Source organism: Leiobunum rupestre, chromosome 1 (genome assembly GCF_980474605.1).
Source record: "Leiobunum rupestre chromosome 1, qqLeiRupe1.1.hap1, whole genome shotgun sequence".
NCBI lineage: Eukaryota > Metazoa > Arthropoda > Arachnida > Opiliones > Sclerosomatidae > Leiobunum > Leiobunum rupestre.
This window is the reverse complement of record NC_143384.1, coordinates 94,564,104-94,577,928: the sequence shown is the minus strand read 5'-3', so window position 1 is coordinate 94,577,928 and position 13,825 is coordinate 94,564,104. Positions and strand designations below refer to the sequence as shown.

The following is a 13,825-nucleotide window of genomic DNA, read 5'->3' as shown; positions in this document are numbered from 1 at the left end:
TCTAGATACCAATATACACCCAACCGGTCAGCATGCTTAAGAACTCGATCCAATAATCGTTGGAAAGTGGCCGGACTAGTTTTAAGCCCAAACGGCATTTTCTTGAACTGATACTTGCCCTTATCCACTATGAAACCAGTGTACTTCTCACTTTCCGGGTCCATCGGAACTTCCCAAAAACCTGCTCGTAAATCTAACTTAGTCATATATTTTGGGTTCTTTATTTTGTCCAATATATCATTGACACGTGGTAGAGGATATGGGTCATCTTGTATCAAGCTGTTAATTGGTTTTTAATTTACACAAACTCTCCTACCTCCATCCTTTTTACCTTGTGAATCTGACAGACTCACGGGGAAGTCGAGGGAACTATAACACCTTCCTCTAACATGTTGTGGACCTCTTCATCTACAACCTTTTGCTCTTTCTTGGTGAACCGCCTAGGATTTCACTGTACCGGTTGCAACCCTTCCTTAAGCTTGATTTTATGTTGAATCCAATCGGTTTGTCCAACGCGATCAGTTCCCACTGTAAGGAATAATTTAAGTAATTCGACCAGTTCACCTTCCTGCTGCGACGTAATATTCTCAGAGTCCCTGACTTTATGAACCTCGTTAAGAACATGTGACGGAACGTTCTCGTGATCTTTTTCCTGTCCGCTGTCCATTCGGTGGAGGTTAGTTACTTGGTCATCCCATCGCAGCTCATGCGGACTGAAATAAATAATAACTTTTGTTCTGGTCAAATAATCCGTACCACGAATGACGGCACAAGGTAAAGAGCCGATGACGTTGAAATTGAGGTCTCCAGTATCTATGTTGTTAATTTGAGTGGACAGGGTTATCTGTCCGAAGATTGGAATCGTTTCTCTGTTAGCGTGAAAACAATTCTCGTTATAGGAAGTTAACTTATTTCTGACTCCCACACTATCCAAATATTTTCTGGTTACAAAACTGTCCTCTGCTCCAGTATCAATACATGCCAAAAGCGTGCTAGTTTTATTTAGGGTTAAAAATACTCCATATGCCTGATGCATAAGTTGTTTGTCTCGAGGACTGAATTCCTGTTTTATTCAGTCCGGCAGAAAGTTTCCCTTCTCCGTCCCAGCAGCAGCTTGCACATTTACCTAGGTCCTTGATATTCTTGTTCGTGTATTACGACTTTTGGGTGGATATTGAGGGATAGTCTTCGCACAAAGACTAGGAGGATGGCCAAGATCTCCACAGTATGTGCATGGCTGGTTATAGACCGTATTCATCACTGTAGACGCGATTGCGGTCGCCCTTCTATAACCTGAACACGGGTCTATAACTTCTATCCTTTGTTCCATTAATTCCAGGGTTTGCCGAAACTCGTCCAAATCGTCTTTGTCGTATGTCATCAGATGGTCGGCATAAATAGGTAATAATTTATTTTTAAAAGTATTAACCAATTCGGACTGTGGCGTAGGTACACTTAACATTAAATTTTTCTGAACTACTCGGTCTATGAACCTACTAGCCCTTTCCTCTGGCTCTTGACGTGTATTCTCTATTTGAAACCGGAGACTCCTTTCACTTCCATTAGAAATGAACCGCTTCCGGAAGGCATTCTCGAACACGTCCCAGGTCCAGGTGGTTAAATCATACCTTGACTTGAATCCTTCGTACCAAACACGGGCGGGCCCTTGGAAGAGAGACCTAGAAATAACTGCCAAATCAACCGCGTTCAATTGCTTAACTCCCATATAGGTTTGCAACTCCTTAAGGAACCCTCTTGGGTTTTCGTCCAGCCCAGAAATAGTTGGTATAGGTATTTTTAAATTACTCATGCTCAGCATAGTAATACCACCTTGTGTACCTATTGACGGTCGTCCTCCGGAACCACTGAGCCACCCAAATGACAATCGATTAGATCAGCGGTTCCCAATTTATTTTTTTGCTATGGAACCCTAAATTATCCACCAAATTCTGGCGGAACCTCAACTCTTTTTTTTACATATCTTAAAAGACTCTTGACACAAACAAAGATGGCCGCGCTGCGAATTCTCGGAACCCCTGTGACACCTTTTGGGAACCGCTGGATTAGATGGTAAGGGTTGGATGCCCAGAAACTGAGACTGTTGCCCAATGGGACCACTGAAGTGAACTGATAGCTGTTGAAGACTACTCCCAGCCAGTCCAGAAACATTTAATTGCGATCCTCCACATGGAGTATTAGAAGTGGTCCGAGATGGAGTCAAAGACCGTGGTGGCGTATGTTACGTCTTTTCCCTGTAAGAAAAGTCTCGAGCCGTAGGAGAATAAATCAAGTACTGGTTAAAATAAAAACATTATATTTTATTTACTTTAACTCGATAAGTAGCGTTAACATGCATTGATGAAGGTTTAAAAGACAACTGAGATAATTTACATTTTTGATGTTTTTATATACAAAATTAATCAACCTTTAAACTGATTAATATTTCCTTTTTATGTTCGTTCTTTTAGGTTGATAAAACATTATTTTCTTTTTTATTGGTGAAACAACCTTTTCTTTTAGTTTCTTTATTTTGTTTACTTAAGTCACAACATTCTCCGCCCGATGAAAAGGTGAAATTTTCATCCATCGTTGATTTCCAGGTTATAGAGATTCTGCACGGTTCTCTTTATTACCACTCCACTAGGCAGACGCACAAAGTAGCCTCGTATCTTTCCGTCTCGACCAAGAATCACCCGAGTGATCCGACCAATTCGCCACACTTGCCGTGGTAGTTTAATAGAGTCATCTATGAGGACCACATCGTTGACCTTGAATGAAACCGGATCGGAAACTGGTCTGCTACTATGTGCTGAACGAAGCTCTAATAGATAATGATGTCGCCAGCGATTCCAGAACTGATTGATAATGACTTGTCGATGACGGAGCCTTTTAGACAGTTGATTTTTGTTGGCATCTGGCTTGGTACTTCTGAATTCTTGATCTGGAATTGTCGTAGCTCGTTGACCAATAAGGAAATGAGAAGGCGTCAATGGTTGTAGCTCGTTTGGATCAGTCTCGTTACACGTCAATGGTCTGGAGTTGACTACAGCTTCGACTTCGGTTAAACTCGTCATAAGTTCTTCATAAGAGAGTGAATTTTTTCCAAGCGTCCTCTTTAAGCAGGTCTTTACAGAACGGACAAGTCGTTCCCAAAAACCCCCCCACCAAGGGGATCGCTCCACAATGAATTTCCAATGAATACCTTGGTGACCCAAATATTCTTGAAACGGCTTGCCTTCAATGTTCTTATACAGCTTCTTCAAATCTTGGTCGGCTCTTTTGAAGGACTTGGCGTTATCTGAATATATCGTCGAGCAGATCCCTCTTCGAGCTACGAATCTTCGGAAGGCCATCATGAACTTGTCAGCGCTCAGATCGGTTACCAGCTCTAAATGGACGCCTCTCGTAACTCCACAGGTAAATAGTGCTATGTAGACCTTTGTATGACTCCCAGCTTCTCGAGCGTAAAGGGGACCGGCAAAGTCTATTCCAGTGACGGTGAATGGAGGCGACTCTTTAACTCTATCCAATGGCAAGGGTGCAGCAACTTGATTTCCAGCTTTGACCTTGAATCGGTGACAGACCATGCATTGTGCGATCGTTTTCTTCACCATTTGTCGGGCTTTCATAATCCAAACGCTTTCTCGTAATTGGGTCAAGGTACTATTCAAACCCCCGTGCATAACAATGCAGTGACTTTCTCGTACTAACAACTCGGACCACTTGTGTTTCGAAGGTAAAAGAAATGGGTGTTTAACGTGGTATTCGAAATTCGAGTTATGAAGTCGTCCACCAACTCGCATTACGCCACCTTGTAGAAACGGGCCAAATTGACTGATCTTCGAATTCTTAGGAAGTGGCTGGTTTTCTTTTAGTCTCTGCATTTCTTGCGGGAATGACTGCTCTTGTACTTGACGTATCCACAGTTTTCGTGCGTTGTCGACTTCGGAGGCGTTTAATGGGCCATTGGTTTTGGTTGATCTTGTTTTTGCATTATTGGCAAAGCGCAGTATCCAGGCGGTCACTCTAAGTACTCGTGTCGCAGAACTGTAATTCTTCAGGTCAATGCTTGGGTGTATCTCTTCCATGCAACTGGACATCTGGATAGTACGTCTCTCTTCGTCTACTTCTTTAGAATTGTGTTGCGATTTTTCCACAGGACATGGCCAGGACGATTTATCTTGTCGCAACCATGGTGGCCCTTTCCACCAAATCTCATTGGATATCAGTTCCTTGATGGTACACCCTCTGGACGGCAGATCAGCAGGATTCGTCTTTCCAGCACAATGACTCCATGACAATGGCTCTGTTAAGGTGTGAACTTCGGCAACACGGTTAGCTACAAAGGGCTTCCATTCTCTTGACAAACGTTGGATCCATTGAATGACGATAGTTGAATCGGACCAACAATGATATTTGGTGATATCGCCTTCAAATACGTCCAATGAGTACTTCAACAATCGGGAACCGATCAAGGCTGCCATCAATTCGAGACGAGGTATCTTTAACTCTTTAATTGGGGCGACTCTGGTCTTAGACGAAAGAAAACTGACTCCAATTTTTCCAGTTGTCGTCTCGTATCTCAAGTACGTGACAGCTCCATAGGCCTGCTTGCTAGCGTCGCAAAATAGATGGATTTCTTGAGAACGAATCTCTTCATCTGCACCTTCGTAGTACCATCGAGGAATCGAAACGTCCTGTAAATCTGGGAGTTCAAGACACCATTGATTCCATTCCCTTTCAAGCTCTGGTGTCAGCTCACTGTCCCAATCAATTCCTTGAATCCATAACCTTTGAAAGAGAATTTTCACTCGTATCAGGAACGGTGATAAAAATCCGATAGGATCGAAGACTCGTGATGCTGCTTGTAAAACACTTCTTTTTGTGTTTCGTCTTGTTGTCAGAAATTCTAGTAAAGATGACACATTGAAAGTTAGAACATCTGGTTTTGATCTCCACAAAATTCCGAGGACCTTTAGAGGTAGTAGAGAATTTTCTGATGACAAGGCTAGTGATTTTTCTTCATGCGTGCCATGACCTTGCCAACATCGAGAAAGTTCTTCGGAATTTGAGACCCATTTTCGAAGATTCATTCCGGCTCCGGCGAGAATGCTCTTTGATTGATGGTACAACATCTTAGCTTCTTTGACGTTCGACCTTCCTGTTACCAAATCGTCCACGTAAATACTTTTCATGAGCTCTTGGCATGTTTCGGGATACTGATCTTTAAATTTTTCGAAATGAAATTTCAAAGTCGCGGCCAACAGGAACGGACTTGAGCTCACACCAAACAGGACTCTTGTCATACGAAAGTGAATGAACTCCACTGGCTTGTCTTTTTTCGGCAATGACTTTATCCAAAGGAACCTTGTAAATTCTCGATCTTGAGGCGCTAGTGAAATCATCAAGAAAGCTTTCTCGATATCAGCCATCATAGCTATCTGGCTTCTTCGGAAACGTATCAATATGGCCAGTAGGTCTGGATTTAAGTTCGGTCCCGGGCTGAGTAGTGAATTTAGTGACGGAAAACCCCTCTAGTGAGCCGCTGCATCGTAGACAATACGAAGCTTTGTGGTCTCTTTGTCTTCTCGAATAACTGGAAAGTGAGGTATATAGTATCCTGAGTCTAACGAATTTACCATTTTTTGTGGAATCTCTTCTATGATTCCTTGCTCCAAGTACTCTCCAAAGGTATCGTGGTATCTGAAGTATAGTTGAGGATCACGTTGGAATTTCTTTAATAGAACTTGCATGCGTCTATGAGCCAATCCGAAGTTGCTTCCCAGTTGCTCGTTTTTATCTTGTCTCCATGGTAATTGAACTTCGTACCGATTGTTTCGAAACTGGATATTAGAATTATGTCTGGTGATTATTTCTTCGTCAGTTCTAGAGATAGATGTTTCTTCTTTGATCCCCAAGGAGTCAAGCTCCCAAAAGGCCTTAAGTTCTTTAGTTGTTTCTTCTTCAACTTCAGTGGTAGCACCCATGACAACCACGGCTTGGGCGAAGACATTTGACGTCATAGGAGCCGGTCCTTGGACTGCCCATCCAAGTCTGCTCTCCAATGCGACGAAGAAATCATTCAGTCTGCAAATTTCTCCAGTGACTATGGACCAATAATAGTCTGCGGCTATTAGCATTGACAGCTCCCTTTGTACTGGTTGGCCTTTAATTTCTGCTTTGTCTGCTAATTGGATTCCTCTGTTCACCATTATTTCTCGGATACTTTCGTCGGGCATACTGATGACGGTTCCCAGTATCTTTGGACTCTCAAAGACCGTCATCTCGCAGTAACTACTCGGATCACTCAAGTTTCGTAAGGTGACCTTGACCTTTCTTCGAATTGACGTAGTTGACTTTTCATTTTCAAAGCCTCCAACGGTGATAGCTCTTTGACCTACCACCGGCAGGTTAAGACGATCTACGACCTCTTTTGTTATGAAAGATCTTTGGGCTCCATTATCGAGAAGACATCGAATAGGTTGCTTCCCATTGAGTCCTTCAGCATATACGACAATCGTTTGAAGAAGAACTTGCTGATCATAGGATTCTCTTGCGGGACCAACTGCTGCCATAGTGATCAAGGTTGTATCTTCTTTATCCAATTTTTGGTTCCTTACGTCATGAATATCTCGACATATCGAAATATGATGTCTTCTTTGGCATTTCTTACATTTTTCTTTTGATTTGCATCTTCGAGCGGTATGTCTTTGTTTGAGGCACAGGAAGCATCGGTCTTGTTGGGACAATAGCTCCATCTTCTTTTCTAAAGTTGTGGTTTTACAGTCTTCGGGTTTATGAGTGGTGTCGCTGCAATAGTAGCATGACTCTGTGCTGGTTACTGCTATGTTCAAGACGGACGTGGTAGGAACTCTGGCTCTCGATGGAAATCTATTTGTCCTTGAACTACTGGCATCTTCTCTCGGAAATGTGCCTCCTCTCCTGGCCAGACTGATGGACTGATCCTCTTTGCTGTCTCTTATTGGACGATTCAGGATTGATGCGCGCTCTCGGCATTCGACTTCCTTCCTCAGATAGTCCATCATGATACTGGCATCGTATTCATCTAGATCTTCGAGCTGTCGTGAATACTCCAAAGCAATATCATGTGGTAGTAGCTGTGTGACCATGTGACAGAACAAATATCCATAGTTTGCTCGTGGAATTCCCAACGCTTCTAGACACTTTACTTGTACATCACAAGTGTCATACAGAAACCTTAAACCTGCAATGTCGGATGACCTTCTGATTGGATCCAGCCTTGTTATTTTTTAGAGATGGCTGCTGATAGCTGCTCCTTTTCGACCATATCTCTTCTCTAGTAGATTCACGGCGACTTCGTAGTTTTCTTCCGTGAGAGGCAAACCTGCTAACGTATTTTGGGCTTTACCATCCATGTACGACTTTAGATATACAAACTTCGTAACGTTGCCGATGTTAGCTTTGGAATGAATAGCGGCATTGAACTGGTCCCAGAAACTTCGCCATTGCGTAGGGTCTCCTTGGAATGGTGGTATTGTGACTCGAGGAAGATTGACTATGGCTTGATATCCGTTATCTTCGTTCGGATTGAATTTACTACTTGAATTTCGTAACTCTTCTTCGTTGTCTTGAATGAACCTCTCCACTTTTGTCAGTCTCTCGATAATGTCCTCTCTGTAGCTTTCCACTTCATCGACTTCTTTCTCAATGAGGTCCTCGGGAATGAGGCTTTCTAATTCGGCGTCTTTGGTAGACAGTTTATTTTCTTTTTCTTGGAGTTGCTTAAATAATGTATTTAGTCGCTCTTTACTTCTCTGGTTACCTTTGTCCCATTCTGTATCGATATCATGCATAAGCGCGGTAGTCCTTGTTCTCAAAGCTTTTCTCTGCTTTAACATTCGCTCCATGGTTCAATTCGCTGTGGCCTTCTCGATCTGCAGATGTTAAGCGTCTTTCCTTGTAAACTCGACTAAGACAGGAGACAATTCTTGTGACGTAGACCTTCTTACTGAACTGAAACTTGGTTACGTTCCCTCCCGGGTTTCGGCACCATTATGTTACGTCTTTTCCCTGTAAGAAAAGTCTCGAGCCGTAGGAGAATAAATCAAGTACTGGTTAAAATAAAAACATTATATTTTATTTACTTTAACTCGATAAGTAGCGTTAACATGCATTGATGAAGGTTTAAAAGACAACTGAGATAATTTACATTTTTGATGTTTTTATACAAAATTAATCAACCTTTAAACTGATTAATATTTCCTTTTTATGTTCGTTCTTTTAGGTTGATAAAACATTATTTTCTTTTTTATTGGTGAAACAACCTTTTCTTTTAGTTTCTTTATTTTGTTTACTTAAGTCACAACAGCGTACCGCCTAAAGAAGGAGGTGGTAGTTGCTGGGCCAAAGGTGGTAGTTGCGGAGCTGAAGGTGGTATGACCAAGTTCAACCCTTCCTGTAAGACTTTCATTATATCCGCCAAGGTATATATTGGTTGTTGGCTTGGTGTTGTCGTGGGCGCGGTTGTTGTAATTATCGGACTAGCTATAGACCCGGTAGCTGTTGGAGAGCTCGTTACCGTAGTTGCGGTAGACAAAGAGCCACTAGTTATCAAAGTACCCGACACTGAGGTAGTTAGGCTATACGTCGGATGAACTACCACGGCATTACTAGGAGGAATAGTTACTATTGGATTAGGTACTATAGACGTAGTACACCAGGACCATGCCCTTTGATAAACTTGGTCTACTATCCATAAACCAGGGACAACTAATCGATTAACAATAAGCCAGGTTTGTTTACTTCTAACTAAAAACAGTAACCCAATTGTCAATGGAAACCACTCCATAATTTTTAGAAGTAGACTCAATCGACTGTCACAACCTTGGACGTAACGCCGTATAACTCTGAGAGTTACATAAAGCAATGCCCAACCTATCACAACTATAGCTGCCCCAATAAAATAATTATTAAAAAGCAGCATACTAACTGTTAATTAAATTAAAATCGAAGAATTAAATTAATACCTTAGATCACCAAGGCCTTAGATAAAAACACTTAAAAAGTTGTTATTTAACAAGATCAGGACAGAAAACTAGTTGTGGTTAAAACAAAAATGGCCAAGCCGCCTCCTAACGCTGATTGGCTCTCGACGCCATGTGCCTAGATGAGAAACGCATTTGGCGGGAAGAACCGGCACCCAACAATATGAATGAAGCAATTTCTGCCACAACGAACAATTTAACCAGAGTTTCGCACGCAGTGCTAATATCAAAGTTCGTTCGTTTTTATGTGACGCCTGGGCATACAATATAACATTATCCTCACTCGGGGCACCAAATTGTAGGGGACTTATTTTTCTACAAGTAAGACAGGAAACACATAATATTTTCAAACCCTTTTAATAATAACTCACTAATTCTTGAAATTCTGGTCTTGAGGTGACGTCGGTTTATCTATACAGAAGGGTTATTTCCCTACAATTAGTTACCTTAGCTCTCTCCAAAGTCCAAATGACCCCCGTTGTAACTGCCTTCCCGGCATATATACCGGTAACAGGGGCGTTAGCAGCGCCACTATTGGAGGAATTAAAATGTCCCTTACAATGTCTAATAATAGTCAACATACTACAAAACATTAGTACTGTTACATTGTTAATCAGTTCAAACTAGCCTAGAGGTTTATTTTTCCTTTTATATACAAAAAAATGAGGCGAAAATGCCACTTTATTTAAATTTTCAAATATTTTTTAAATAATAAATAATCAGCTAGGCTAATACCCAAGGTACCACCTTAGGCCTAAGTCATCAAGCGACTTTTAAAGCCATTAATCCAGGTGGTCGGGTTACAATGCGGAGGAGGGGGGTGGCAAGCCCTTCATGGAATGAAAACCTTTTTATTTTTTTCGGAAAAATACGGAAAATTTTACGGAATAAAAGGCCTCGCTCATTCCAACACTAATAAAAATTATTTAATTATTTTAATTTTATCTGACAAGAGGTGAGTTATTTTGAATTCACAATCACCTTCGAACATTATCAAAGGAAGGGATTTTTTCCCCTGCTCTGAAAAAAGGCCAATATATTGATTAACTGTAATACGCAAAAAAAGTAAAAAACAATATACCTTTTGGCAATCATAAAATCATTTTTTCGTCAGTGATACCAACATTCTGCTGAGGCAACGTAGAAGCTGAGCTATCAGAGCTGTTTGCCAATGCTTCGGCTTTCTGAACGTAGCTTCTACTACCTGTTGCACTAAAATGGTATCCGCACACTGTTGGATGTTTAGATAAAATCAGTGCACGCCTGGGAGTATCCCACAGTCTCTTTACATTGGGATTTTCAACATCATTAGTGTTTTCTTTAATTAAATTTATCCATTGTTGTCTAAGAGTTTCATCACGAGGAAAGGTACTGAACGTCACATTTTGATAAGCAGCACGATATGAACTGGATTTGCAGCCAGGTACGCAACATTTATGACCTCCAGCTCTAGTTGACATTTTATTTGAAATACGATTGTAAAGCTAAATAATTATAAAGACAATTAGCAAGCAAGTAACAACATGTACCAACTCTACAGCAATATAATCAAAATGTCATTCCTATACCTCTCAATATAAAGGTGTCTTGATTGTAAAATGTGCTTGATGAAACATACATTTATATTTTATACCTTGAGATATTTTAATTTAATATTTTTAAAGAATAAAGCTAATGATATTGTTTAGAAGTTGGAGACCACTTTCAGAAAGTTTTATATAAAAGCAGACGACACCGAGAGCCAATAAAAAATTAACAGGTTCATTTTTACTAATATAGATGGCAGGAGCGGAAATTAGTGCCTTATAACTACCACATTCACGTGACCTAGGTTATTTTATGTAAAGAGCTAATAGAAAAACATATATTCCTCGCGACTGTAGCGCGCTCGAAGACTTGTAAAAGTAAGAGACTAAAACAGCCACGTTAATTTATAAAAATAACTGGATATATGACGGATGAACGAGTTTCAAGATGTCCAGAATTAGCTTATCCATAAAGGTTAATAAAACACTTCATAAATTAAATTATCGTTCAAACACTACAAAATGTAATTGGCTTTGTTTTTTAAAAAGATTTATCTGAAGGAAATAAAAGCTTATTTTGAGAGGCGTGTGGGGTGGTTTTCCACAAACCGGTCCAAACTTTTTTAAGCTACTCAAGGGTGCCGTTTAATTGGACTTTTTTACCCGAATTTGAATTAAGGTTTATCGAGGCATAAAAAGGTTCATTTTTATATAGGCCTATACACATGGAAATTAAAGATAAAGAAACAAAATTTGCAGGAGATACAAGTTTAAGGAATTACAACAAGCCATTAGCTTGTTTTAATAATAATATACTCGCAGTAAGGATTGTGGAGCCTATACGTAAGTACATTTCCACCAAAAAGGATAATGGATACATTATGTAAAAGACCTATTGGGAATTTTGTCTATAAATATCCTTATTTTCTAACATCAAAGTATATGAAGTTGATTGAATGGATGTGAAGAGAAGCACATGGTGAAAAAACTAAATTAAAAGAGACTTAAAACGGTTTCGAATTCACCATATATTTATTTATAAAATACAACGTTTCTGAGGGCCACTTCCTCCTTCTTCGGGCATTTTTACAAGTTTAAAACCGTTTTAAGTATCTTTTAATTAAGTTCATTGAAGTAAAAAACGAAGACGAAAACGCTCGTTATGAGCAGTCATTTTAGACGCAAACCCATTTTCATATTATTATTTAATCAGTTAACGGTTAGAGTTTTAAGGCTCAAATAAACCTATTTGGTAGATTTTATAGAGCGTGAGCAGATTAGTAACAACTTAAAAAAAAATTAATTTTCCCAAAGTAAAAATAAGTACATTATTGATATAAGTTTATTAAAAAACATTTATTGGCAATTTGTAATAGAAACAGCCCACTTTAAGATACTGAAAGCTAGGAGCAACAAACACAACACGCCACACAAGGAGAACGCAACCCGTCAAAAGTCGTGGATTTTCTTGCGTACGTTTTTCATTGACTAGACGCTTTAGCGCCTGCTACCGTCGGAAGGGGAAAATTCGGAAATTGTCTTCCCCCCGCCCGTAAAACGTTCAGCGTAAAGGCTCGTGACGCTCGTCCAATGAAATTCGTACGCAACCGTTCGTTAGCGTGTTTAAAGGCTAGCTGCGTTCTCCTTGTGTTTGTTGCTCCTAGCTGAAAGAATGTTGCGGAATGACTTGTTTTAAATAGTTAACCGATGTGTAGTTCCAATTTCTGCCGCAAGATGTCACCGTAGTTTCCATTGATATAAATTGGCGAATTTTAGCTTTCCCCACGTTCCTTACCCCCTTTCAAGTTACAACACCTTTCTTTGACTTTCACCCCGTTTACTCGTTTCGCGGAATTTCTCTGGGCGCGTCAATGTTTCGTTTTCCCCCTTCAGCCCCCATTCTTCAATTCGTGCCTCCGAAGACCCGTTTTCATCAAAATTAACAATTTATACCCCAGTTTATATTTTTAGAAAGTAATAATTAATAATGAAAAAAACTATATTTTGAAAATCACACAGCGCCACCTATTTTAGTTTCGATGAACTATACAAATTTAAAAACGACCGAAATTATACATTCTACCCTATTCTTAGTTTTATGGGAAAACGACATAACGAAATCACTATTTAAAGATCTAAAAAACTATTGAACGTTTCAATGTATTAATTTTGAAATATTTAAAAGTTCATGTTTCTAAGAGTGTCAAAAATTAATTTAAATTAACATTATACTTAATATCTTTAAAACTAATTAAGATATGAAGAAAATTCGAAAAACAATGGATAGACAACGTTGTTAAACGTAAATAATTAAAGTTTCAAGATTGTCAGAATAATACATTGTGCATAAAACTTAAAATGCTGTTCATTTCAATTAAAGTTTGTCAAGTTATATTTAAATTATGATACTTTATTTCTAGATCTTTTAAAGGTCATTGTATCGTGTGTTTAATTAGCTTCAATTTGAAATTTATTTTTAGGAAATCCATAAAGCAGAACCCGTGGAATTCAACCAAATATAAACTTTATATTTTACGTGAATTTTAAACAATTTGGGTAAAGATCCAGTTTATATTAGCCTTAAATAATATGTTTGTGCCCTACGTTTCAGCCTAATCAAATAAATCTGAAAATTCCTGCATTAGAACCCTTGTAAACAAGGGCTCTGCGAAACTTCAAAAACCAGGGAAATGGTGACTGACCCTTCCCCCAAAGAAGCGTTTTAAATCCCAAGTCGAGACAACGATAGCGCACTTGGCGGTTAAAACCAAAGGTGGCCATTTTCGGTGCATTTCAAACCAAATAATGTAAATACGAAATCATTGCTATCTTTATTCGCCGGCTGATCATGCTTTCGCCTGGCAACGCTGTTTCTCCACACCGAAAATAGCTTGAAGAGACTGGGTACCTGGGCAGATGGGCCAATTTTCACGGGGCTGTGACCAAATTTTGCTTCGGGCGCAATCGCTTTACAAGGGGGCCTTAGGTTTGAATTTTAGGAGCGAAGTCATAGGGGTAAAGAGCTTTAATTAAGGACTAGACCTACTAGACACAGGCCTTTGGGCCCTCACCAACTGCTTTTTTTTACCGAAAAATCAGTGGACTTTTATTGTTGCACTGGTTTTGCATTGAAAATTTTACTCACTGATGAAATCAAAGAATTTTTCACTAATTCGGTTTAAGATAAAAACTATCAGGCTTGTTGCTTAATTATTTGAAAAAGCATTATTCTCGTAACATAATCTCAGCTTCGGATCATGCGAGTTTTGCGTT

The 13,825-nt window shown here is 39.6% G+C and overlaps 2 protein-coding genes across 2 annotated transcripts; both read right to left on the bottom strand.

The window, feature by feature from the left end:
- Positions 1 to 2,579: 2,579 nt before the first annotated feature.
- Positions 2,580 to 5,432, bottom strand: LOC149969010 (uncharacterized). Its single transcript, XM_090169869.1, has one exon. The coding sequence runs from the start codon at positions 5,430 to 5,432 to the stop codon at positions 2,580 to 2,582; it is 2,853 nt and encodes a 950-aa protein (XP_090025995.1).
- A 102-nt stretch (positions 5,433 to 5,534) lies between these two features.
- LOC149969009 (uncharacterized) lies at positions 5,535 to 7,130 on the bottom strand. The gene has a single exon (XM_090169863.1). The coding sequence runs from the start codon at positions 7,128 to 7,130 to the stop codon at positions 5,535 to 5,537; it is 1,596 nt and encodes a 531-aa protein (XP_090025989.1).
- Between the last annotated feature and the right edge of the window lie 6,695 nt (positions 7,131 to 13,825).